We start from the raw sequence: 26,674 nt of genomic DNA on the forward strand, positions 1-26,674 counted from the left end.
CCCACTTTTCACCGTTTTGTGATGGAAGCTAGAGTATCCGAGGGGCCTGTGAATGCATCCTAATATTCCTAAACGGGAGGCCTGTGAGTGGGAGGAGGTTGGCGGTGCGTTTCTGTGCAGTGAGGCGGTGCCTGCCCTGCCTGCCCTGCCTGCTCTGGACTGCGGCGGGCTGAGTTGCTAGCTACAGAAATGGCGGAGGGGGAGTTGGACGTCGACTCGCTGATTTCCAGGCTTTTGGAGGGTGAGTTCGCAGCCACACTACATTTATATCATCTCTTTGTTTGCGGCTTTAGACCCCTCAATAACAATTTCGGTTCGGTTTTGACAAGAGTCGGACAAGAGAAAGGCCCGCTTTAGAGTATCCCGTTGTAAGAGTGAACAGGACTCGTCCCGTATGTTAGGGATGAAATCATACCTAATGGCACGTGAGACTTTTCACAAATGTTGTCAGTGTTAAAGTGTGAATTCGCGATTGAACGGTACCAAAAGTTGTAGTTCGAGGACTGTTGTTTGTAGGCTACCCCCCCGCCCCCCGTTAGGTCGAGTATGGGAGAGAACACCAGACAGACCTACCTTTAAACTATCTATAGAAAATGATTGTAGCCTTGATTAATGTCGCAACAACGCTAGCGTTACTTGTATTGCACCATTAGATATGTCATCACTTTGGCATGTACCACATAAAACTCTAGCTAAAAGGCGTTTACTATAGAAAATAATAATAAAAAACCCGGCTCTTCTATATTCCCCCCCAAGCTTTTCACAACAAAGTACACCATGGCGGGCGGGAGCTTGTGGGTGTATATCCGTTATCTTTTTTATAAACAAAGTGAAGCTTGGTGAATTAAATATGCCGAAAATGTCAGCACAAGTGTCTGTCTCTGAAGACATCTGAAATCCTGATTCTGGTATGCATATTAATCGTTTGCCCACAATCGTAAGAAAAAAATGTCAAGTTTTCAAATGGGATTTGGCATAGGATTTCTCAGTTGACAAGAGAAGGCGCGTTACATGGTTATTATGGTGTTATATATATATATATGGAATATTGCTGAATGTTATGTTTACACAAGCCACATGCCTTGATGATATGCCACTTTAAATAGACCTGCAAAGTTTGTACCCTGTCAGCATTTCAAAACAAAGTTTGTTTTGCCCATGATTCATCTTTAAAAGTTGCCATTATTTCTGTTAAACAGTACATATTTAAGCTTGTATCCCTCAAAGGTTTTAACATGAACTACTGTTTGCAGATAATCTCCTGTTCTAAAGTAAAGTAAATTAAGTAAAACAACAACAACATTTGATCATCAGCAGTAAAAGAAGAAGCGTTCCCAGTTTAGCGGTGGATGACAATAGATCAGAAAAAGGCCTGTAATGTGTTTCTGTCTACTCGGGTAGCTAAGACGCGTGCTTTGTAGAGATCGATCAATTGTTGGCCTGGCTGATCATCTGGGCCGATGTTTGGCAATTTGCAGATTATCTGTATCTGTGTTTTATTTGACCGATAACCGATCAGGTTAAAGGTGCAGTAGGTAAGACTTATAAAACTAACTTTCTGTCATATTTGCTGAAACTGACCCTATGTTCCAGTAGAACTACATGAAGCAGGTCATTTAAAAAAAAGAACTGCGTGTCAATCACTGCTCATCAGTCACTGCTCATGCGCACGCATTCATTCTCCCTTGTGGGGGGAGGGGCTTAGGAGACAGTTTCAGGCTTTAGCAGAAAGGAGGGAAGGGACTGAGAAGTTGTCAATGTTCAAATTTTTTGGCTAAGTCCTGGATCTTCCCAATCCTACCTACAGCACCTTTTTTTTAATGAATTAAAAAGTGCGCTACTTTGGCTCCGCTACAGCTGTTAGCAGTCTGCAACACCTGCAAGCAAACTGTCAGCACTTTAAAACTTCAGGAAGCTATTTAAGTTTTTTATTATTCATTTTTTTTGACTGTGTATTAAGTTTAAAGTTTCAGTTTTATTCAATAATTGCTTAAAGCATTTAAACAAACTTTTGTGTTGGAGTTTGTAACATTCCAAATTATTCATTTTGACTAAAAGATATTCAGTTTTTACTGTACAGTTAAATTGTTTCGGTTTAAAATATCTGTTCCATTAACTACTAATAATCGGCATCAGCATTTGGCCTCGAAAAACCAGTGTGGATTGGGTCGACGCCCACATGTTTGGATATAGTTTGGGTCGTTTGGAGTCCTTTTTGAAGACTGTTATGTGTTGGGGTATCGGTGGATTCTTAGCAGAGCTAAATAAGGGCTCCTGACAGAACGTAACGGAGCTGCTCCGTCTTATCTGTCTTTTCTCTTGCCTTTCGTTCTCTTGAGACAGTTGTCCCTCTGTGTCTTCGGTCATCATGTGGACAGCCGAGGGCAGCGGTGAACAAACACTCATGGTCGATTGTCGTCACACGCAGATTCGTTCAGTGGCCTAAAAAAAAGAAAAGAAAAATCACACACAGTTTGGCAGCGTATGCTAATGAATGAGCACAGTGTGGAGCAACATGTCAGTATAACCTAATCACCTGGATATTGTGTGTGTGTGTGACAGTAATGTGAGCCTGTATTGTCAGCTGGGCAGGGCATTACTGTATAGCTAGTTAGCTGGCTGTATATTTAGTTGCTTTTTTTGTGCGGCGGCGAGGAAACTTCAGTGGAGGAAATTGAAGGGTTCTGGCCTCCAAAGGCTTTCCAGATGTGAGCTGTGAATATATCCAACCATCCATCTTCTTTCAGCTACTTTCTCTTTCCCTGGTTTTTCCTCTGGAATACCTTAGTTTGAGCAATGTATTTATAATCACCTTTTTCTGCAAAAGTTCTCAAATGCTAAATGTCCAAACACAAGCCTTTCAAGAACTTAAAACAAAATGTGCTTAAACCGACAAAAGTATTTGACAGAACAATCTCCACATTTAATCGTCTGTTCTGGAGCTTTAGGACCACAAAACATTTTAATCTTCATCAGCAGGTGCCCTTTGATACTGTAGGTGATCAGATGTTGCATTATTCTTTTTTTGGGGCATTTTAAAGGCTTTTTTATAGTTGTGCGTCGGCTCCACGCAGAGCTCTCGCCGTAGCCTTAAAAAGTGGCCTGACGTTTATACTTGTGTGCTGGTGTGTGCGTCGAGCCGCATGTGTGTGTGTGGGGAGTGTGTGGTAGAGAGAAGTGAGAGAGTGCCGGCGATTACCTTCGGAGCGCGTAGCGAGTAGCGACTCTAGAGTCATAGCGAGAGAAACAAAGTGTCTCCTCTGTGCTTTCTGACCACAGTGGGAAATATGGAGCAGGAAAAGTGAACCCTCTCCTTGATTTCATGTTGTTTATGGAGAAGGAGAACCAGGAAATGAGTCGGGGGAAATGCAACACTGCCAAGCCACGGCCGAGCTACGTGCGTCGCCGCAACGTGTAGTTACATATTTCGAGAGGTGCACGTCAGGCTACGGCGTAGACGCAAAGGGGTCTGCGTCTCCGCTGGGCACAGCGCCGTCGATTCGACGCACAACTATAAAAAGGCCTTTAGGCCTTTCTTTGACAGGACAGCTGACATGAAAGGGGGGAGAGAGAGAGAGAGAGAGCGAGCGAGAGAGGGGGAATGACAGGCAGCAAAGGGCCACAGGTCGGAGTCGAACCCACGGCCCGTTGCGCCGAGGAGTAAACCTCTATATATGGGCGCCCGCTCTAACTGAGCTATCCGGGCGCCCGTGTTGCATTATTCTTAATACTTTTATTGTTCATGTTTGCAAACCTTTAGATTAAGGTCAGCAATTGTCTGATCAAAGTGCGTCGGTTAATGGTTATTTTCAATATCCGTTAATCCGACAGTTATTTTCCTCATTAGTCGTTTGGTCTATTGAATTTCGGAAAAAAATGTCTGTCACGATATGCCAAATCTCAAGTTGACATTTGAATAGTTCCTCGCAAACGGCAGGAGTAGTGTTATTCATCTCTTCTGTGAAAAGAAGGTGTTATCAACGTGTACCATATCAGGTAGCTAATGTTTCCTGTTACACAGGAGGACAACAAAGGCAAACTGGGACACTAGGTCACACATTTGGACCATACACAGGCAGACATACACACTCAGTCGAGAGCTGGGGGACACAGAGAAAATCAGATATCACGGTATTATTGACCAAATACCTTGATTGGCGATATTGTAGGGTTGACAATATGTGCTTTCACAAAAATATTTATACTACTAGATTTTTGATAAATAATCATCAGTAATGTGGATATAATGACTAAGTGGGTAAAGGCAAGTAATATAGAACACCTAGAACAGTCTGGTAAGTTCAGAAAATGACATCACTTTACTGTAATGCAGCCTTTTAAAAGCAGGAACACTTACAACACAATACACCATATTACAATATCCAAAATCTAAGACGATATTTAGTCTCTTATTACGATATAATATCGATATATTGCCCAGCCCTAACTCACAACTGTTCCTTGTGTAGGCTATCAGTTTATCTTCATAAGGGCTGCATTTTATTTTAAGACTTGACCGTTCGACAACACAAAGACCTCTGACGGGCTATTCTTTACTGATGAATCTTGGGTATTTATCATCTTAGTTTACTTAACCAGATCACATCTACAGCCTGCTTATATATTTAGACCTTTACTGAATGGCCATTTCCCTGTCTTTCAGTCCAAGAAGCTCAGGAGGTTTTCACTTTGCCACACCAGGGAGTGCTTTTTTCATTCTGTGGGAAAAAAGGGAGCTTCTCTTTTAGAGTAGGACATGAGATCCGTATCCACTTTTAATAGGAGGTTAAGCTCTCCCTCTTTCAATGAGCTTTGGTGCCGGTCGGGAATCTACATACCCATGCACACAGACGCACCTACGGAGAGAGCTCTGTGATCTCTTATTAAATGTCAACCGGGACAGCTGTCCCTGGGAGACATGAGCCTACCCTTTAGGTGACACACACAGGGGGAGAGTGTAAAAAGGGCAATACGGTACTAAGAATCTAAAGACATGCTAGCAGCTGTGTTAGGGCTGTGGTTTGAGCTAAATGCTATTGTGTGCAGGGCTGTGATGGTGTAGTTTTTTTTATTACGATCAGCTGATTAGTTTTTGGTCTATAAAATGTCAGAAAATTGTGAAAAAATGTGGATCAGTGTTACCCAAAGCCCAAAATGACGTCCTCAAATGTCTTGTTTTTGTCCCCAACTCAAAGATATTCAGTTTACTGTCACAGAGGAGAGAAGAGACTAGAACATATTCACATTCAACAAGCTGGAATCAGAGATTTTTCAAAAAATGACCCAAACTGATTAATCGATTATCAAAATAGTTGGCGATTAATTTAATGGTATGATAATTAATTCATCTTTGCAGCTCTATAAGAGACCCATTTTCAGATGTATACACTAGAGTGTGAAGTGTGTGGACATCCACAAGACACACACCAGTGCACACACCCACACGCCCATGGGGCGCGCGTGTCCTCCAGCAGTTGTTTGATGGAGGGGTTGACACGCGTTGTGTAGCCGACAGGCTAAACCTGATCAACTGACAACATGGTTTACAATCACAGAAGCCTCGGCGGGCAGCTTTCTTTGTCACTCCGAATACAATGACTCGTCATTCGCTGTCTCGTGACCTCGTCTCTTGAGTCTTGTGAGTCAGAGTTGGAAAGGTGAGCAACACAATGGTGTATTAGATGAACTTACCAAAGCCATTCATATAATGGCATTTGTATGTCTATTAGAGGGCAATATATTGATATAACATCCATATCGTGATATGAGACTAGATATCGTCTTAGATTTTGGATATCGTAATATCGTGATATGACCATAAGTGCTGTCTTTCCCTGGTTTTAAAGGTTGTAAGTGATGTGCTTTTCTGAACTTACCAGACTGTTGTAACTGTTCTATTATTTACCTTTTCCCCACTTAGACATTATGTCCACATTACTGATGATTATTTATCTAAAATCTAAGTGTGAAGATGTTTTGTTAAAGACCAATTGTCAACCCTACATATTGCCGCAATATCGATATCAAGGTATTTAGACAAAAATATTGTGATATTCTCCATACCGCCCATCCCTAATGTCTATGTGTGTGTTTTAATATTCTGTAGTCCGAGGTGCTCCACTTGTCTAGTCCTGTCGCTGGTTCACATCGGGCCTAGACCCCCTGTCCCAGTGGACTCTAACACAGTAACGTGAAGCCTACTGTAGTGGGATTCATTGCATATCAGGTGGCTCAAAGTTTATTTTTAAAAGTACTCGGGTTTAATCCCAATGCAAAGGTATTTGTGACCGCCTCTTCCAGTGTGGAGCTGATTTAAGAAAACCTCATTAATTGGCGGTTAGGTGTCTAATCACCGGGGTGTGATGGCCTGTCACCATCGATACCGTCACGGCCACATCGCACAGTGTGGGGAATGGATCTGTCGTCTGTTGTAGGGCTGCAACTAGTCCATTCATCCGTTGATCATCTCTTTTAATAGTTTGGTCTATAAAATGTCAGCAAACGGTGGAAAATGTGGATCAGAGTTTCCCAAAAAGCCCAAGAAGACGTCCTCAAATGTCTTGTTTTGTCCCCAACTCAAAGATATTCAGTTTACTGTCACAGATGAGAGAAGAAACTAGAACAATATTCACATTTAACAAGCTGGAATCAGAGAAATTTCAAAATCATTCCGATTAATCGATTATCAAAATAGTTGGCGATTAATTTAGTAGTTGACAACTAATCGATTAGTTAATCTAACGAAAAGATATTCATGACTGCCTGGAGTTGATTAAGTACTTAATACTTAAAAGTACTAATACTTGGGTGTCTAATCACCGGGGGTGCCTGTCGCTGCGGTGAGAAACGATCAATACCGTCACCGCCACATTACACAGCACTGCATGGCACTGTGGGAAATGTTGTTTTAGTTCAACTCTCAGTAGCATGTTTTGAGATTTGAATATTTCACAGCAGAATCACCCCGGTTGGTTCCGGCACATTTGAGCTGACGTCGCAGTTTTCACAGTATTCATTTAAAAAACGGACAGCGGCAGCATGCCTCAGCAGTTTTTCCTTCCCTGCGTTTTTTGTTTGTTGAGTTCTCCATAAAGGCTCCCTCCCTCCCTCCCTCCCTCCCTCTCCTCCTCATTAGTGTTGCGCTCCAGCAAAGCAGCGATTACAGCTTTCCCAACATGCCCATGCTAAGCCCACGCTGGCCCGGGCTTTAGCGACAACAGGCCCTCTGTCTGGCCCGCCAGCACAGGTGGCCAGTAGGCTTTATGCGGCACAATCCACACCATGGCCCCATACATCAGCCAGCGAAGAGAAAGGGGGGGAGGCAGGATGGAAAGTTATATTTTGGAGCCATTTTGGTTTATGGGCAAAGACGCCAGCCAAGTTGTAACCCAGTATGGGTACATGAAATCTCTCTAAAGGGCATTTCTCTATTTAGGAGCTGTCCAGTTTCCTGAGATGGAATCGTCACTGACTGTGGATCTGCACACGTTTTTAGACAATGTGCATCCACTTCCCACACACTTCATGTAAGAAACGCATGATACAGGCATAGGGTCAATCAAATATAAAGACTGATAGTTTATGTTGGGGTGTAACCCTACACAAGAGCCCTGCTTCCGTATGTACCTGGGTTGTGCTATCACTTCTAGTGTGTGTCTACACAAGTAAAGGAAAAAATGTCATTGATTTTTGAAAATGTATAAGATTAAATTTACTTGCTGTAGTCAATAAGAAAATGAACAAATGCTAATATATCAGTAATGCGCCATCATTATTGCAGAAGACTAAAGCCTGAATATCAGCAAATGTAAAGGGGAAAAAAAGTCCAGTAAGATAATAAAATAATAATAACATAAATCAACATTAGCCCTCATAAGCTACTGGTCATACCAGACCTAGTGAGGATGTCGCAGTAAAACCCCTGAGCTGGGGTTGAATTAAGCAAAGGGGAATTGTATTGCTTATAAATGATTAACATTTCATTCGTGAGAGTTAGCTTGTGTAATTTCTTCTTTCAAAGGTTACATAGTTTCAATTGAAAAGTGTACGATATTGTATCCCAGAGGTTTTTGTGTGTGTGTGTGTGTGTGTGTGTGTGTGTGTGTGTGTGTGTGTGTGTGTGTGTGTGTGTGTGTGTGTGTGTGTGTGTGTGTGTGTGTGTGTGTGTGTGTGTGTGTGTTCCTGACTTAGGTGACACATTTCAGACTAAAGACCAGTCAATTGCTGGCTTGTCCAATTGGGAAAAGCTGTTTGTTTGGGTCAGTGGTTAGGGTAAGTCTCCGGGAATGGAATGTAAGTCAATGTAGTGTTCCAAAAAGTGATGTGTGTGTGTCTGATTGATTGGTCAGGATCTCTCAACATTTTAGGATATTTTTTGCTACAGGTAAGATGTCAAAGGCTGAACTGAAAGAGTTGACAAATACACTCTATAATACATGGCACGTTGGTGTCACCCTCCTTGTTTTCGTCGGCCGCGGAGGGGCTGCTGCTGACTTGCGTGGTGTGTTCAGGCTGCTGGCGTGGCATTCTGTTATGGAAACAACAATGGAGGAGCCTGTGTGGCGGGGAGTGTTCACCCCCTGGCACCATTCGTGGCACAGAGCTCACCCAGGCTTTTCAGCTGGCTGGCGAGGCATTTCCCATAAACCCTCTCTTTCCCCTCTCCTTCTATTCACTCCCTCGCCTTCTGCGTCCCCCCCCCCACACTCAAGCTTCACTTTCTCCCTAGATTTCTCTCGTTTGCTTCTCCTCTCCGTCTCTCCCACACTTTATGTTTATTTCTCCCCCAGTCTCTCTCTTCTCAGTTTCATCCCTTCTTTTAGCCCCACAAAGACAGCCATTCACACATGGCACTTAACGGCAGACAAAACGTCCTCTGAAAATGCGAAGCCTGCACAGACAAATGCCATCGCGGTTGGGACTTCTGCCTTAAGATTCTCTCCCGCTCTCCTCGACCAGAGTTGCACTGAGGGGTCAGTGTTTTCCATCGTCCCTGTGTGGGAGAGGGTTAGACGGAGGAGGGGAGCATTGGCCTCGCGCCCACTTGGAAAGAATAGAGACTAAAAAAGGCCTGACGGGGCATCTTTTTTTGGTGCAGCAGTGACTGAAACATGCACATGTCATACCTGCTTAAAACACCTGGATCTGCTTGACCCATTACGAGTTATTTGCGTATGTTTGTTTCCGTGACTCTGAAGTTCCCCTCAGCTCTACGGAGCGTTTCAGCCATCTTTTAGCTCATTGTTTTGGTATTCTGGGCCTGCGACGTATGCCTACCATCCACTAGAAGACTTTAAAAAGACTTCAGTCCGACACCATCTCACATCTAAAGACAATCATCTCGCATCCAACGTTAAAGACTGTCATCGTATGTAAAGACTGGGCATCTTGTAGGGTCACTTATTGCATGACTACAACTAGCGTTAGCTGGTAACTTAAAGGTCCCATGGCATGAAAATTTCATTTTATGAGGTTTTTTAACATTAATATGCGTTCCCCCAGCCTGCCTATGGTCCCCCAGTAGCTAGAAATGGTGATGGGTGTAAACCGAGCCTTGGGTATCCTGCTCTGCCTTTGAGAAAATGAAAGCTCAGATGGGCCGATCTGGACTTCAGATACAGTATTAGGGGACCACTAAGGCCTATATAAAAGAGACTTCAGATACAGTATTAGGGGACCACTAAGGTCTATATAAAAGAGACTTCAGATACAGTATTAGGGGACCACTAAGGTCTATATAAAAGAGACTTCAGATACAGTATTAGGGGACCACTAAGGCCTATATAAAAGAGACTTCAGATACAGTATTAGGGGACCACTAAGGCCTATATAAAAGAGACTTCAGATACAGTATTAGGGGACCACTAAGGCCTATATAAAAGAGACTTCAGATACAGTATTAGGGGACCACTAAGGTCTATATAAAAGAGACTTCAGATACAGTATTAGGGGACCACTAAGGTCTATATAAAAGAGACTTCAGATACAGTATTAAGGGACCACTAATGTCTATATAAAAGAGACTTCAGATACAGTATTAAGGGACCACTAAGGTCTATATAAAAGAGACTTCAGATACAGTATTAGGGGACCACAAAGGTCTATATAAAAGAGACTTCAGATACAGTATTAAGGGACCACTAATGTCTATATAAAAGCATCCAAAGAGCACCATGTCATGGGACCTTTAAGGGAAAGTTTGCAGATTTTCTGTTCTGTCGTACATGCAGATGAATGGTGGCAGAACCCGGTGGTCCGTGTTTTTCTGCCGGTAAAAGTCCCGCTGGATGCCTGCGCTTCAGAAGGGTTACAAATCGGCAACTTGCCCTCCTTTAGCGTTTAGCCATAGTAACCACAAATAACACCGGCTCTAGTTGTTTGCTACGTCCTGTTTGGCACTGGAAGGGAGCGCACGCATTGGTTGTTGATGAACTTGTGATTTAACTTCACTACCAAGTAGGGGTGTGACGAGACACTCTGCTCACGAGATGAGACACGAGATTGGGTTCATGAGAACGAGACGAGATTTTAACACTATTTTAAAGAAAACTTGAATTAAGAAATATGACTGGAAAACTAGTCTTTACTCAGAGAACCAAGGTTACAACGTAACCAAGTGTTTGATTGCAGTAGATTGCTTTCGACTCATTTAAAAAAAGACAGAAAATTGTGAAAAATATCGATCAGTATTTCCCAAAGCCCAACATGACGTCCTCAAATGTTTTGTTTTGTCCACCCGTTAAAGATATTCAGTTCACTGTCACAGAGGAGAGAAGACACTAGAAAATATTCAAATTTAACAAGCTGGAATCAGATAATCTTTTTTCATATCGATTATCAAAATAGCTGGCGATTCATTTAACAGTTGACAACTAATCGATTCATCTGTGCAGCTCTGAAATACAGGAATAAAATAGAACATGATATAAATAAATAAATAATGCTGTGGTAGACTAGTGAACAGTAACAGTGTTGATGTGAATGGGCTCACGCAGCCCTTTGGCATCGCTGTGGACCTCCACTTGCTCTGTGCTCTGTGCTCTCTCTCTCTCTCTCTCTCTCTCTCTGTCCTGTACAACAACAGTCTTCAAGTGCTCCCCCTTTGTCCTGACTGACTCGCTCACTTCCTCCTTCCTCCATACAGTAGCGCCCATATATGGTAATGCCTTCAAGAAGAAATCTGTCTGTAATTCACATATGTCCTCTCTCTCTCTCTCTCTCTCTCTCTGTGTCTCTCTGGCTCTAACACACACTGGTCAAGTGAACTCTGCTCTTTGAAATAAATGGAAAAATAGTTTACCTTCTTGACCCTTGGCAAGTAGTTTGCAATCACTTCACTTTCCTTCAATCATAACTTAGTTAGAAACTAGACAGCATGTTAGTCTGATTGTGTGTTCAGAGTGTTTCAACTTGTCTAAAACAACTTCAATGTGCAGCACAATGGTGGGTTGGGCATATTTAGAGAATTAACTTGGCAACTGGCAGCAGGCAGCTGGATTTCAACTCGGGGAACACTGGCTCATTTGTCCTTTAGAAAGATCAACCACTGTGACACAGGATAGTGGGCAGTGTTGGGCGGTAGTGCATTAAGACGGTATTAACTGGCTATTACTGCTTCCATGGATCTTGGGAAATAATAATCATTATTAGCTGAAGCCCCAATTTTCTTTTCTCAGCACTTGCAGTATAGGTACAGCAGGATATTGGTTCAGTTGTTGCATAAATAGCAGGGTGTCCTAAATTAGGTAGTGATTGGTTCAGCGTTAGATCTGTTGAAATGTGGTTCCCTGTGCATGCTTTCCCAGTGAGGTATCATGTTAGTCATATAGTCCTATAGACCAAGGTCCATCATTTACATTTTTTTTTTTAACTTGTTAGATTTTAATGCATCTTGCAGAGGCTCTAACCAGTGTGTATCCCAGGCTGCACTGAAGCGCCTTACATCCAGAGCTGTTTAAGTCTGAGGGGTCTGTGATCTGTCTGGAATGCAAAGACAACTCTGGGAGGGTGGGGGCGGGGGGGGATGGGAGCTGCCCTTTGACGTCAGCACGGTTCACAAGGCAAGGCACAGGAGGGCCATTGCCCGGAGTATAGCCTCAGTCAAGAATGCAACTAAACGATGAAGACGTGAAGAGGAAAGGGAGGGAAGGGAAGGGGGTTTGAAAGGAGAAATAGAGAGAATAGTTGCTTGCAGTGTTGTGATCTAGCTGGAGAAGGGACACCGTTAAGTCTGAAGAGGTCAGAGGGCGACCAGACCCAAAAGCTAAAGGCTTAGGCAGACCCACACATGCACCTGACCAAATTAGGAGAAAGGACTCGGAACAATAGAGAGCTTTCTCAAAGAAGAGCTTTTCACTCATCTTTCGTAGGAACCAGCTGGGAAATGTGCGTGGAACACCAGTCTCAACAGCTGGTTTAGCCAGAGACCTGATTCTTTCTCACTGCTGCCACTGGAAAAAAGCAGTGACACTAACTGCTAAACGTGGTGCATCTGTTTGGGTTGTCTGGCTTTGTGTAATGCTTTTAGCCATTTGTTATGCCTTGAACCATTGTTTTCAGGAGAGTTGGAATACAGCACAGTATGTCAATCTAGCATTTTTACCCGAAGACCATGCTATTCAAAATACAAACTAGAGTAACTTTTCTACACACTTTGCTCATATTCTTGCTGCAAATAATAAAAGGGCTATTCCAGTGATATAGGATTGCAGTTAAAGTTAGGGGACTTGTGAGAGACTGATTTAAAAAGGAGTTTTTTTCAGCAAAGGCTGGTTACATTATTGCACCCTGAAGTTCTCACACATTTCTTTTTGCCAACCAGTTAAAACAGAATCTGATTGTGTAAGCTGGTGTGTCGCTACCTGAGTGACGCCTAATTGCCTAATTAATTTCTTATGTAACTATACCACACATTTGACTAATGAAACAATGAGTGAATGGCTTGCATTATAATTTCCCATCCCTCTGAAATAGGGGTGCAATGGATCACAAAACTTTCAGACCAGCAAAAAAAAAAAAAGGAGGGAATTTAAATGATTATTAAAAATGTAAGAACTTTTAACAAGAATCACTTCTTTCACCACTAACTTGCTGTTAAAAGACAAAAAACAGATGAGCAAAGGGTATTTTACACTAACTTTGAATGCACCACGAGGTTTACCAGTTTTATGTAAACGCAACATTTAGTCCCGTCTGTGTTGTTTTTCCGACAACAGCGGTGACCAAGTGCTAGTTTGTGTCTTTGAGCTCATAGCTTTAGCAGCAGACTGTTGGACGTCCCGCTGTTGGAATCCTCTCCAGTGAAATACAGTCACACTGTAACCGTGTTGACTGCATTCAACATGGTTAAAATGCTGACAGCTAAACGGTGTAACAGTGTGACTACTTCTACTACTGTGGCTAACGGTAGGCTAACGCTACCTGCTGCCAAGTGTAACGTGTTATTAGTGTTTACTAGCGTGACATGCAGCGATGCTTCTGTTGCCTCTAACGTCTGTTTCGGAGCATCAGACAGCAGCGCAGACATTTAGGTGGCACCGTAACGAGCCACCGAAATCCATGTTGCTATTCCGTCCGATAGAAACCGGGCACCGGTGCCATATTAGCACCAGATTTTAACATGCGCCGTTAACGTGAACAGAAAATTGCGTTGCCTGTATGTTTTCACTGCAAACGCGCGTGTGGAAACAGCTGAAATGCTGTGTTGCGCACGAACGTAGCTAGTGTTTAATCTTTACAGAGACAACCTAATAAACTATTGACTTCTTTTGAAATAAGATTTTCCAGTTTTGATTTGTTTTTATGTATAAAAACAACAAATATTTAACAGGTGGTTGCCAAAGGGGGCAACCACAGGCCACGAAATGGTAGCCAATTGACTCAATCTGGTTGCCAAAGGCAACCCTTGCTGTCGAGCCCTGGTAACAATTAAACATTTTACGTATAATATTTTCCCTATATTTTAGGCCTGAATCTGACTTGAACCTGCAGTATTTTCTGTGCACGTGGCAGCAGGCCTCGTGTAGCCTCCGTTGTCAGGCGGACTACGTGTTAGTATGCAGGGGCGGGCTGGCCGAGGTGCCACTTCACCTGCTAATTGGCAGATGCAGCAGCGGCGGCAACAACCTTGTTGTTCCAGGCTGGAAATTGGTCTTGCTCGGTTGCCATGGTGATCAGATGTGGTACAACCATGGATGTATTAAGAGAACCACAACCTCCCGTTCCTTCTCTCTCTATCGTTATCTCTCCCTTCCTCTTCACTGGGGGAGCTGCAGTGCAGTGGTGACAGAGTGAAGGATGCCGGGATACCTCCCCACAAGCCCGTGGCGGTACGATCTGATGTCAAGGTCACTGTGTGTGTGTGTGTGTGTGTGTTTGTGTGTGTGTTTTCCTGGCTCCGTCTTAACATTACCATATGATGTAAGTGGATCTTCCCAGGCAAGGGAGACTGTCCTATATTAAGCCTGTTTCCACCAAGCAGTTCGGTTCAGTTCCTCATACATTAGAACTGTTATTTTTGCGTTCCTTTGTCAAAAGTTGTGGAGGGTACCCGTCCTGTTTTTTTTCCCGCTATCCCTCTGTCGAAGGGTACCCAGCACTCTGATCCAACTCTAAAAGGTGGAGCCAGAAAAACTGCAGTCCGCGATTGGTGCAGACGTTCATTTCCCTGTATTCATCATTGGTGAATACAGGGAAATACAGAGAGAGATGGATGAAGCAGTGAGGAGTAAATCATTTTTTTTCAGCTCATTTCTCAGTGCAATAACCCCGCTTACATTTAAGAGTCTGTGATGGAACAGATCTAGTGCTTAGGCACATGTCCGTACGGGTTCCATGCGGTTTTAAAGCTACTACAGCAAAAGCGTTTGATGGAAACGTGGCTTTAGGCCTCGCTGCCTGACAGCTGAGCCTGCACAGACCTGCAAACGCCTCATCCCAGAGCTGAAAGGGAGGGGTGTGAAATCAGCCTCTTGACAGTCGACACACATTTCAGTGGAAACCCAGACGCTCCTTGGCGCTCACTGTGGGATATGTCGTGCATAAAGACCAATAATACACAGTGTTTATATTTCCAATCCAAACCACTGCAGGATTTTCAAGAGCATGATTATCCTACGTTTTTGCAGCACAATTTGGGCTGACGCTTCAGTTTATTCGAGCCGGCGAATAGTACCTTTGCACAGTCTAAATATAGCCCTGGTCTTCCTGTTCAGGTGGGGCGTGTGTGATGGCAGGTTGTGTCTGGTGAGGCAGATGGGCAGAGCAAGTCTCTATCACCTAAGGTTTCCAGGCAGAAATAGCAGAGTCATGTTGCACACACTGTTGTCATTTTAAAGTGCCCATATTGTGAACAAAAAAAATCACTTTTTCTGGGATTTGGGGTGTTATACGCATACAAACTTTGAAAAAAAAAAACCATCCATGCTGTTTTGAGTGTTTCTGAATGTATCCTGCCTTCAGTCTCCGGGTGAGCTGCTCAAAATCTGCACTGCTTTCTACGTCATTAGCCGAAATGCCGGGCTAACCACTAGCATGCTAGCGGTTAGCCCCCTCATTCTCAATGGCAAAACACTGCTACAGCACACACAAGTTCACCATAATCTACAAAAGAACTACTTCCATGTCGCTGTTCTGCAGGTATTCCACGCAAAGTTGGAAGTGCGCCCTCGTTTAGAAGAAGTCTCCCAGCTAATCCTGCCTTGTACTGACTGAAGTTAGAGAAACAGACAGCTAGCTCATGTGATCCTTACCTAGCGCATGTGTGACTTCCACCAAAGATGGTACAGCAGTGAGATGTCTCACTCTGTAGCTAAAACAGAGACCTGAACACACAGGGTGAAAAACTAAAATATGGTGTTTAATGAAAATTAAACCATATAAACCTATTCTAGTACAACCTCAAAATATAATTATGAACCTGAAAATGAGCATAATATGAGCACTTTAAACCTGGATGTTAAATAGCTTCAGAGCTGCAGGAATCACATAGCAACACTAGGGCTGGATACCGAATTCAATACTTTTTTAGGCACCGACTGAATTGCCTCTTAAGTATCAAGTATCAAAAAATGCCTCGTCATTCAATGCAATACTTCATTTAAAATACTAAGGGTTGAATCTCGCATAGGAGTCAGTGAGCCAGTATGTATGCAGCATGCTTCTACCAAGATCTAATAATGTTTGTGATTGGCTGTATAATGTTTGTTGTAGAGGCACGCAGGAAAAAAACTACGTTACACAGAGACGGGGCTCACATACTATATTAGTAGCTGGAAAATAAATAAAAAGATTTGTGCCGCAATGTAATTTATTTTTGTTTTTATAAAATTGGTTTGTTTAGGAACCTGTATCGAAGTCACGGTATTGGTACCGGTATCGAACATTTTTGAACGATCGCCAGCCTTAATCAACACCTTTCATTCACACTCTCTTGCATACTTCACTTCTTCTCCTTTTTAAAAAACAAACTCCTCTGGCTGTGGAGCAGCAGGATCCCTCTCACCCCGTCTATTTGATTTACCTATTAAGTGGCGTTTGACGCCTGCTAGGGTTTCCATCGTGCTGCTGCGGTGTCATCTGACAGCTCTGGCCCACTTCTGGGGTTTACCAAGCAGGAGAAAAAGAGGAGTTGTCTGTGATGCTGCTACTCAACACACTGGGGATATACAGTATAGGGCAGTGGCAGAACATGGAAATACTGCAGGAGAAGTTCAAAAGGCAGTTATATGGGGTTGTGGCCAATACTGGTTTGCATTTATCAGCTTTAAGTACAGATGCAATACTTTTTTATTTATTTTAGGACATCAACACATTTCCAGAGGCCAGTAAGCGTCTGACCAGCAGAAATATTGTTCATAAATAGTTTACTTTATATTCAGTCTAGGGCTGCAACTAATGATTATATTCATTATCGATTCAATTTGCTGATCATTTTCTGGATTAATCGATTTCTTTTAAAATTCTGTCTAATGGCAGCTCTTAAAATGTTTTTGTTTTGCCCAACCAACAGTCCAAAACCTCCAAAATCACAATCAAACAAGACAATTACAAGCTGCAAAGCCTCACATTTAAGAAGCTGAAACCAGAGAATATTTAGTTTCTTTGCTTGAAAACGGACTTAAAGCTATAGTGCGTAGTTTCTGTCACCTCCATGAGGAAGTAAGGAAGTAATGACAACAATGCAGTCGCAGCGTCCACATGATACAAGCCTTCCGTGATTACACACTGCCCCCACCCCTCCTCCACACAGTTGCTAGTAGCCAAAAAACATGATGGACTCTTCAGAAGAGGTCATTATCTTCACTCGAGTTTCTGCGCGCGAAAGTTGTCGGATGACACCATTTTCTGAACATAGCCATACTGAGAAATCCAGAGAGAGTTGTGTGGAGCTGATAGTCTTAATTAGCTTTGTAGCAACTCATTTGGCGATGGCTTGAATGTAACGGACGTTCATTAATATCAAAAAAGTTACGCACTAAAGCTTTAAACGATGAATTGACTGTCAAAATGGTTTGCGATTCATTTTCTGTTTCAGCTCGAATACCCCCAATTAGTCCACCTTTGATACTTTTCGGCTAATGACTGAAATGTTGACGTCGTGTGTCTGAAATATTGAATGTCTGGTCATGTTCATAGTCCTAATGTTTACTTATTCTTTCATTGGGGTATTTCCTCCTATAAATACTTTCTGTTTGCTAATTTAAGACTGCAGTTTTTGAAAGTTCTTGTACAGCTGCTTGTATTTAGATAAAATCAAAACATTGGTGCGTTGATGTTTTGCATAAAGTGTTAAAAAGTAGAGTTTTGAAGAAAAAAAGTAGAGTAATGGTATTGAAAATATCATTTTGGTATGGGAACGGAAACTTGGGAATCCTATTGGGACCCAGCCCTGTTAATGGGTTAAGATGAAATACTATATAAAATTATATTTTGAATGGATGGGCGGAATGTTGTCTTGTATGTTCTTTATTTATTGAATGCATGTGTCATCATACAGCCACATGACTAACTGACAAATGAAGTAAAGAATCAGCTAACCTCATTTATCAAGTTTTTCATTTTTCTGACTTTACAGTCTTGTGTCCATTTTAACAGAGAAAGATCCTATCCCTGCATGGATCTACATGCTTCTTGACCCCATTCTCTTTGCCTCAGTTACACAACAGGAAGTGGTCTCTAAAACGCACCCAACATCAACAACGCCCACACAAGCTATCTCCATCCTCTGCCTGTTGACTAAACCCTACCTCCCGTTCAGTATTTAGTGCGAAGTCACCCAATGGGAGATGATGTGTGCAGTTTTGTGACAATCAACGGTCAAAAAAAAAAAATAATAATCAGGGAACAGCTTATGCCTAAGTCTTTAACTCTATGCCATTCCTCCAGTGCGAGGATGTCGTCCAGGGAAGATTGTCCAGATGACGGAGGCCGAGGTGCGTGGCCTCTGCATCAAGTCCCGGGAGATCTTCCTCAGTCAGCCAATCCTTCTGGAGCTGGAGGCTCCGCTCAAAATCTGTGGTCAGTAACCTCCCGCTTGGCCTTGTTCTCCCCAACTGTAGGATGTCTTTTCGTTTAACCTCCTGCTCCTCCTTCCTCCACCCATCGCCGCCCCCCTTCTCCGTCCTCCAGGCGATATCCACGGACAGTACACAGACCTGCTGAGGCTCTTTGAGTACGGCGGCTTCCCTCCAGAGGCCAACTACCTGTTCCTGGGCGACTACGTGGACAGAGGGAAGCAGTCCCTGGAGACCATCTGCCTGCTGCTGGCGTACAAGATCAAATACCCCGAGAACTTCTTCCTGCTCCGGGGCAACCACGAGTGTGCCTCCATCAACCGCATCTACGGCTTCTACGACGAGTGTGAGTGCTCCCTTCTCTCCTGTAGCGACGCAGAAGCCGAAGTGTTTCGTTGTCTGTATTTTGGGTATCTTTGCCATGAGGCCTCCTGACTCACTATCTTGTTGGGGTTGCAGGTAAACGCAGATTCAACATCAAGCTGTGGAAGACGTTCACCGACTGCTTCAACTGCCTGCCCATCGCTGCCATAGTGGATGAGAAGATCTTCTGCTGTCACGGAGGTATTCATGTCGACAAACTGGTGATCGTTACTCATGTATCCGATTGGTAGTTTGCAGGGTGCGATTTGTTACAAAAAAAAAAGCGGGGGGGGACAGTGTTTGGGAGTCACACGACAGTGTATGACTGTCCCAGGACAGTCATGGGAGTCACAGGACAGTGTGCAACTACTATTTCTAGTCACTGATCCATTATCTTTATTGTGACTGTTATTGCCACTGTTCATAACACCCCCAACCGGCACCTTCAGACACCACCTACCAAGAGCCTGGGTCTGTCCCAGGTTTCTTCCTAATAGGGAGTTTTTCCTCCCCACTGTCCCACTGAATGCTTGCTCTTGGGGGAATTACTGGAATTGTTGGGTCTTTGTAAACTATAGAGCGTGGTCTAGGCCTACTCTATCTGTAAAGTGTGTAAACAGTCATGGGAGTCACAGAACACTGCTGGGATGCTTTTTGATCATGCACAAGGAAACAAAACATGTAAGAATTAAACCCCCCTTCCAATACCACGGATATAGTGCCACTCGGCCAGGCATGCCAAAACGCTTATTTATGAACTTCAATATCCAATGGAAAATAATCTCAAAATGAAATGGCACAATGTAGTGTCCACATAAAACACAGCGCTTTCAAACAGAAGAGCAGAGTTCACTTTGCGGCGAAAACAAAATACTTTTGTTTTTGGCGACTAAACTTAACTGTCAGCGCCGCGTGACGCTCACCTTTTCTGGCTAAACTCCACTACCCAACTAAGTAAGGAGCGTCATCTGCCGGCTCTCAGTCACCTATTGGCGGCTGAACAACTGCCGTTGTTTTGATATCTGTCCTCAGGGCTCACTGTAGAGCTGTCTGTCAAAACCTATTTCTCATTTTTAACGTGTGATGTGGAGCATGACAGATAAAGTTCAGGAACTTTTTTATAAGCTGCCGGTATTTTTGGTTGACTAATCTGACATGAAGTAAATAGGTCAGAGCACATAGTGTTACTGATGTGTGTTAACACCTGCCCAGACACAGGTGGGAATTTCTGCAGCGATTTACACGGTGATGGTTTTGTGTCATCGTGTTGCCCACAGGTCTCTCTCCAGACCTGCAGTCTATGGAGCAGATCAGACGCATCATGAGACCCACAGACGTGCCCGACACAGGTAGGTCAACACACACACACGCACACACAGTATGCCAATTGTAATGGAGTGTTTTTACGTGGTATTATTGCTTCTTAAGTACTTCTTCCTCCACTGTTCGACTACAATAAAACATTTTTATTTGTTGTTAATTTAGGTTGACATTAAATGGCAACTACCATTTTTTTAAACCTGAACCTAGAACAGTCTTTGAAACTGGTCCAGTATTAAGCGTAACTGGCACCCACAGACCGGGCTGCTATGTAACCCTATGGGGCAAATGTGCATCATCAATTTGGTCAACTGAAAGTGCTTTATTTTGCCACTGAAAGGCTCAGATTCTAAGTGTCTGACAACATTATGGAAAGGATCCCTACAGATATAGGCCTTTAAAACCTCTTTAAGACCTTCTTAAAGATCTATTTAACCAGAAACAGCTCTGAGGTCACTAGCGCTAAACCCGCCAGACTCCATTTAAAAAAAACTACACTTTTAGCGTGTATAGAGCAAACATATTTTCACATGTAAATCGGTAAACTATGTGTTTATTTCAACCAAAACTAGAGTTGTGATGGTTGGAAAAGTGGAAAGACGACCCAAAACAGATTTTCATAATTTTATTTTGTTTCTGCCGACTTTGAATGAAGTGTGTTTTACGATAAATAAAATGCTAAAATGACTGTTTATTTACATGGAGTCTGGTGGGTTTGGAGAACATAATTTCGCGGATGTTTTTATGTTTAAAAAAAGGATCTTACTCTTCAACAGAAAGGTCGACCTTCTTAGAAATCCTTTCCATAATGTTGTCAGACACTTCAGATATATTAACCTGAGCCGGTCAGTGGTAAAACGAGCACTTTTGTTAATGTAAATACAAGCTGGACAATTGCCCTATTTACTTAATTTGGAGCTTGTTTCACCACTGCCAACTGCAACAATCCTGCTTAATACTGGACCAATGTCAAAGATTGTTGTTTCCATCAGTCACTTAGACACAAAAACATAGGAACATAGGGTCCAGGTTGAAAAAAAAACGGTAGTAACCCTTTAAGGGTTGCAAATAACAATTGTTGTTGTTACAATAATCTGGCAATTATTTTTTTTGATTAATCATTCGGTCAGCAAATTATCAGAAAATAGTGAAAAATGCCCATCACCATTTTTCTAAAGGGGACCTCTTCAATTAGCTTGTTCTGGCCGACCATCACAGGAACACCCAAAGATATTCAGTTTACTATCACATATGAAAAGCATCACCTCATCACAACTAATAAGCTCTTACTTAAGTATGTTTGGCACTTTTGGTTTATAAATGACATGACATGGAATGTCAATCAACTAATATGCTAATTATTTGGGCTTTAATTGACGATAGACAAGTGAACAAGAGCTTGTACGTTAGGATTGGCCCAATCCCATCAACAGGATCGGGATCATGCCCATCGGGCCCGATCCTGGCTTCTTTTTTTTTTATGGATTTATGGGCTATTCAAAGCCCAATCCACTTGCAATCCTTTGTATGCGCCAGATACGCAAACTGCTAAATACACCCTTTTACATTAAATGTTGATAGCTTAAGTTCAAAACAAATCTAGGCCCTTAGTTATTAAGCTTCTCAGGGTGGGAAATCGGCCCTAACTGGCCATACATTCTCAGAGTGACGCAGTTTGGTCCCACTTTTAGCCCGAGAAGTAAAATAATTTATCAACTTTCCTAACTTAGGAAATGGCTCCTATATCTGCTGATATTTAAGAGAGACTTGCAAGCACATTCTGTGGGAGGAGAGATGTTTATTTATGACAATGAGGTCATTTGAAGATACTGTGATTCCATTCCTTGTAGCCTCAGCTGATGATGGATTTGTGCTCTTCTCTAAGTCCTAGTAAACCGGTGGAAGTGAGAGTCTTTGCCCCCTCTTCGCTAAACCTGGTCCTTCTTGTCCTTATAAGGCAACCGGTGTTCAGATCCTAGCAGCCGCTGTCTCTCAGATCCTCTTATGGTCTTTCAAGGAGACTCCGAGTGTGTGGAGGTGAAGAATGTGTGTGTATAAATATATAGGGCAACGTTGGTGTTTTATTAGCCAGCATACTGTATGTTTATGTGACATAAAAGGGACTTCCAGAAGTTTGAGAGAGGCTTGATCAACAGCAGAGCACATTGTTTAATGCTGGGACTCAGATTTGAGGTCTAACATGACGAATGAGATGAATCATGTCTCATTCTCCTGTGTGAATGCAGCCATTAACACCTCTCTGGACAGCAAGGGTTGGTAAGATATAGTTAATATTGTGTAGAGCTGACAATTTTGATAATTGATTAATCAGTTTGAGTCAAAATTCTCCAATTCCAGCTTCTTAAATGTGAATATTGTTGTAGTTTCTTCACTCCTCTGTGACAGTAAACTGAATATATCTTTGAGTTGTGGATAAAAACAAGACAAATAAGGACGTCATCTTGGGCATCTGGACCCCTCACAGATTTTGATCCGGCCCGCATATCAAGTTAGGTTCACAATAAATTTTGGCCTGCCTAGTTGTGTGCCAAACCAGAAAGACTCCGAACCAGTGAGTTTGCATATTTAGGCCTGTGAAACAGGTTGTTGTGAGTCAACCGTGTGGTAGCCTACTTTTTAGAATGTATCCATTGTTTTACTTGATTTGCCAAACTCTATGATGGCTGAGGAACTTTTTTTGCTGGCTTTATGTCAACCAAACTGTAAGTGAGAAAGCTATATGAGACACGCAATAATACAGTCAAAGATCTTTTACTTTTTTTTGGATTAAAAGCATGTCAACAAACTCTACATGTCTGGCCCTTGGTGTGATTCTCATTTTCCAGTGTGGCCCTTAGTGAAATTGAGCTCAACGACGACACCCCTGTCATAGATCACACATAAAACAAAATCATAGACCAAACAACTAATCAACTAATAGAGAAAATAACTGACAGATGAATCAACTATGAAAATAAATTTTAGTTGCCTTTAATATTGTGAATGTTTCCTCCCAGGCCTCCTGTGTGACCTGCTGTGGTCTGACCCCGATAAAGACGTCCAGGGCTGGGGAGAAAACGACCGCGGCGTCTCCTTCACCTTTGGCGCCGATGTGGTCAGCAAGTTCCTCAACCGCCACGACCTGGACCTCATCTGCAGAGCCCACCAGGTACAACACACACACACACACACACATCCTCTCACTATCCCACCATTTAAACACATAGAACAGGGACTAATCGGATTCATCAGGCTTCCTGGAAACATCCATCCAGTTGTGGTTTAACACAGCCACAATAGCTGCACAATATATCGGCTTTTTTTTTTTTCATCATCACGATATCAACTGGCACAATGTATCACTAAATGCTGCAACACATCGCGAAACACACTTTTTTTGTGTTAGTCGAAAGAAAATGTCGGAAAACTGCACTTTGTACTGCAAATGTAACTGTCACTTTTTTTAGTACTGCTTTTTATGTTCAATTCAAAATTCAATTTGTTCAATAAAAGAATGTTGGAAAGGATTTCCTTTAATTCAACAAGCCATTTGTTGTATTTTAGCAGAACACGAAAGCAGCAGAACTGGGGAACGGCGTACACTTTAATATCAGTTTATTTATCGCAAATAATGTCATCATCGCAAAATTAGGCTATCGCACAATGGCATATTTTCCTCATAGCGTGCAGCCCTACAGCCACATGTGTTTTAAATGTTACATATTGGCGTTTGGAAGTGCTGAACTGCTGAAAGAAGCCCATATCAGAGGATGGTGTCTACTGTATGTAAGAACTGAGTGATGGTTCTGTGTGTCTGAACGCCCCCAGGTGGTGGAAGATGGTTATGAGTTCTTTGCCAAGCGGCAGCTGGTGACTCTGTTCTCGGCTCCCAACTACTGTGGCGAGTTTGACAACGCCGGCGGCATGATGAGCGTGGATGAAACCCTGATGTGCTCCTTCCAGGTATGTGAGATACGAGTACTGACGTGGTTGTGTTCGAGTGATCGGGCACTGAAACTCCAAATACAGAAAATAGCACCACTTATTGAGTGTTATATGTAGGTTTTGTGTGTATAGGTACATATATGTATATATAAAGATAAAGATGTCACGCCAAAAGTCTTGAGAAATGCATATTGTTAGGGTGCGTCGTCTTCTCTCAGATAATGGCTATAGCCACGCTATTATATTTGAAATTGCCAAAAATAAAAAAAATAATGATATAAGACCCCAAATTATCATTCAATAAGCTTATTTTTATCAAGCGTTCCCAAAACATCTCTCCTCCTCTGAAATGTCTCTGTCTAAATGCCAGCTGGTGACGCCTATCTCTGGAGCCCTCCTAAATATCCTAAATATCAGCACAGATAGGAGGGATTTCCTAAGTTTAGAAAGTGGTGAAAAAGATCAAGTCTATGTAGCTTAAAGTGGGATCAAAGATGCATCACCAGGGTTTTTCCCGGTCGGTATAAGGTTTAGGTTGCAGCACCCGAACCGTTTTGGACAGCACCTAAGACTAATGAATGTAACTAAAAAACTTTCTTCAGATCTAATGACTGTAGTTGGACTTCTTGCAAATTTTCTCTTTACGCTTATTATATATGCTTATAAATTTCTTTTTTTTTATTTACTATCTGCTCTAGCAACCTCATAGACACAGATATGGTAATGATAATGCTCCAAAATGTGAAAAAAAGAGACGCACAACTACCACAAAGGGACACAAACCTGACTACAAAGAGACGCCAAATGACCACAGAGACCCTAAACAACCCCCACAAAGGGTTATTATACATTGCATTTTTTTTAAATGCCCGCCAAATACGAGGCACCCAAGTCTTCCACAAAGCCAGGGGAAACACTGATCGCTGATAGTATGACCCTTGGGCCTGTTTTCAAAAACATAAACACAGTACCGATTTGATATTTTATCATTTAAACGCTGTTATTCCCGTGTGTGGTCCTAGATCCTGAAGCCATCTGAGAAGAAAGCCAAGTACCAGTACGGAGGGATGAACTCGGGTCGGCCCATCACTCCCCCCCGCACAGCCCAACCCCCAAAGAAACGATGAAGAAGGACGGAGGGAGGAAGACGCAGATAACAAGAAAGGGATGATGGTCTCCTGTTGGCTTTTCACAACCCCAAAAAAATAAGTAAAAGCAACACTTGGCGGAGAGGGGGAAATAAAACGAACACAAACTATTTGAAAGGACACACCCATACCTGTCTCTCTTCTTATGTCCCTCTGAACCGCTTGTCACACTCTCTTCTTCTTCCTCAACGCTTTTTTTTTCTTCTCGCTGCATCTGTGTAACATTTTTAAAAAACAGTGTTCAATGACAACAAAACAATACAAGGGTGTCATTCTGTAGCACAGAGTATTTTTTTTTTTCATTTTGTGTCTTTTTGTCCTTTTTAATTTTCTTGACAACAGAATGACAACTAGTTTAGTGTGCCACACCTCCCCACTCCCCCCCCACCCCCCGCCTGTACAGACACAACAGGCAATAATGATGACTGCTGGGTTTTCAATAAATAATACAGGAAATGAATCCATCTGACTGTTCTGTGTGGTTCTTCCAGTTCTGTGTGACACAAACCTGACGTATAAAGCAGCACAAGGGGTATAGAAGTACACCGTGTGTGTGTGTGTGTGTGTGTGTGTGTGTGTGTGTGGGTGGGTGGGTGGGGGGGGGTTGCTAGTAGTTGCTCCCTACCAAAGACTGGAGGCAACCTGTTGCAAAACTATCTTGCATTATAGTTTCATTTTGTTACATTGTTTTCTCCCAACCTTGCCATCCACATATCAATCTCTGCCATTTTTTTCCACATGGAAACAAGTGTTTAAGTGTATTACCGCCACCTAGTGGCTTTTTAAAGATTTTTTTGGGCATTTTCGGCCTTTATTTCTGACAGGACAGCAGAAGACATGAAAGGGGAGAGAGAAGGGGGAATGACATGCAGCAAAGGGCCGCAGGTCGGAGTCGAACCCTGGCCCGCTGCCTCGAGGGGTAAACCTCTGTATATGGGCGCCCACTCTACCAACTGAGCTATCCGGGCGCCCACCTAGTGGTAGCTTTTAAGGAAAGCTGGGGACGCTCGTTTGTTCTCGACAGCTACGAAGAAAATGTGTTTTAGTCATTGTTTGAATTCTAAAGACAGAAAAGTACTTCAGTGTGTATGGCATACACTAATTAGTTTGATCTGAATTTAAGTTGGATCCATTAATTTATAGGTAATTAAGTAATACTGAACTATTGAAGTTTAATTCGTAATGTATAGGTGCATTAAGTAATTAACTCAAGCATCATGGCCCTACAGGCTGATACTGGCTGTACTGGGCTTAATGGAGACACTCCAGGTGAACAGCTCAAATCTGGGTCAAATAACGTCATCACAATTGAGTGAGTTAAGAGTCTTTCCCCCCCTTAACTGTTAGGTTTGAATATGTAGATTAATTTAGAAGAAATGTACAGAT

At 42.6% G+C, this 26,674-nt stretch overlaps 1 protein-coding gene across 1 annotated transcript; it reads left to right on the top strand.

Moving 5' to 3' along the window:
* Positions 1-107: 107 nt before the first annotated feature.
* Positions 108-25,416, top strand: LOC114573966 (serine/threonine-protein phosphatase PP1-beta catalytic subunit). Its single transcript, XM_028606225.1, has 8 exons — positions 108-241; positions 18,385-18,516; positions 18,628-18,858; positions 18,972-19,076; positions 20,153-20,224; positions 23,213-23,364; positions 24,024-24,158; positions 25,163-25,416. Exons 1-8 carry the CDS (start codon positions 190-192, stop codon positions 25,265-25,267), a joined length of 984 nt encoding a protein of 327 aa, XP_028462026.1. The 5' UTR covers positions 108-189; the 3' UTR covers positions 25,268-25,416.
* The last annotated feature ends 1,258 nt before the right edge of the window (positions 25,417-26,674 follow it).

Source organism: Perca flavescens, chromosome 19 (genome assembly GCF_004354835.1).
Source record: "Perca flavescens isolate YP-PL-M2 chromosome 19, PFLA_1.0, whole genome shotgun sequence".
Taxonomy (NCBI): Eukaryota; Metazoa; Chordata; class Actinopteri; order Perciformes; family Percidae; genus Perca; species Perca flavescens.

Coding starts and splice junctions, on each gene's coding strand:
- LOC114573966 (XM_028606225.1), top strand. CDS start 190: ATGGCGGAGGGGGAGTTGGACGTCGACTCGCTGATTTCCAGGCTTTTG. Junction 18,517..18,627: donor GGCTCCGCTCAAAATCTGTG/GTCAGTAACCTC, acceptor TCCGTCCTCCAG/GCGATATCCACGGACAGTAC. Junction 23,365..24,023: donor TCATCTGCAGAGCCCACCAG/GTACAACACACA, acceptor GAACGCCCCCAG/GTGGTGGAAGATGGTTATGA.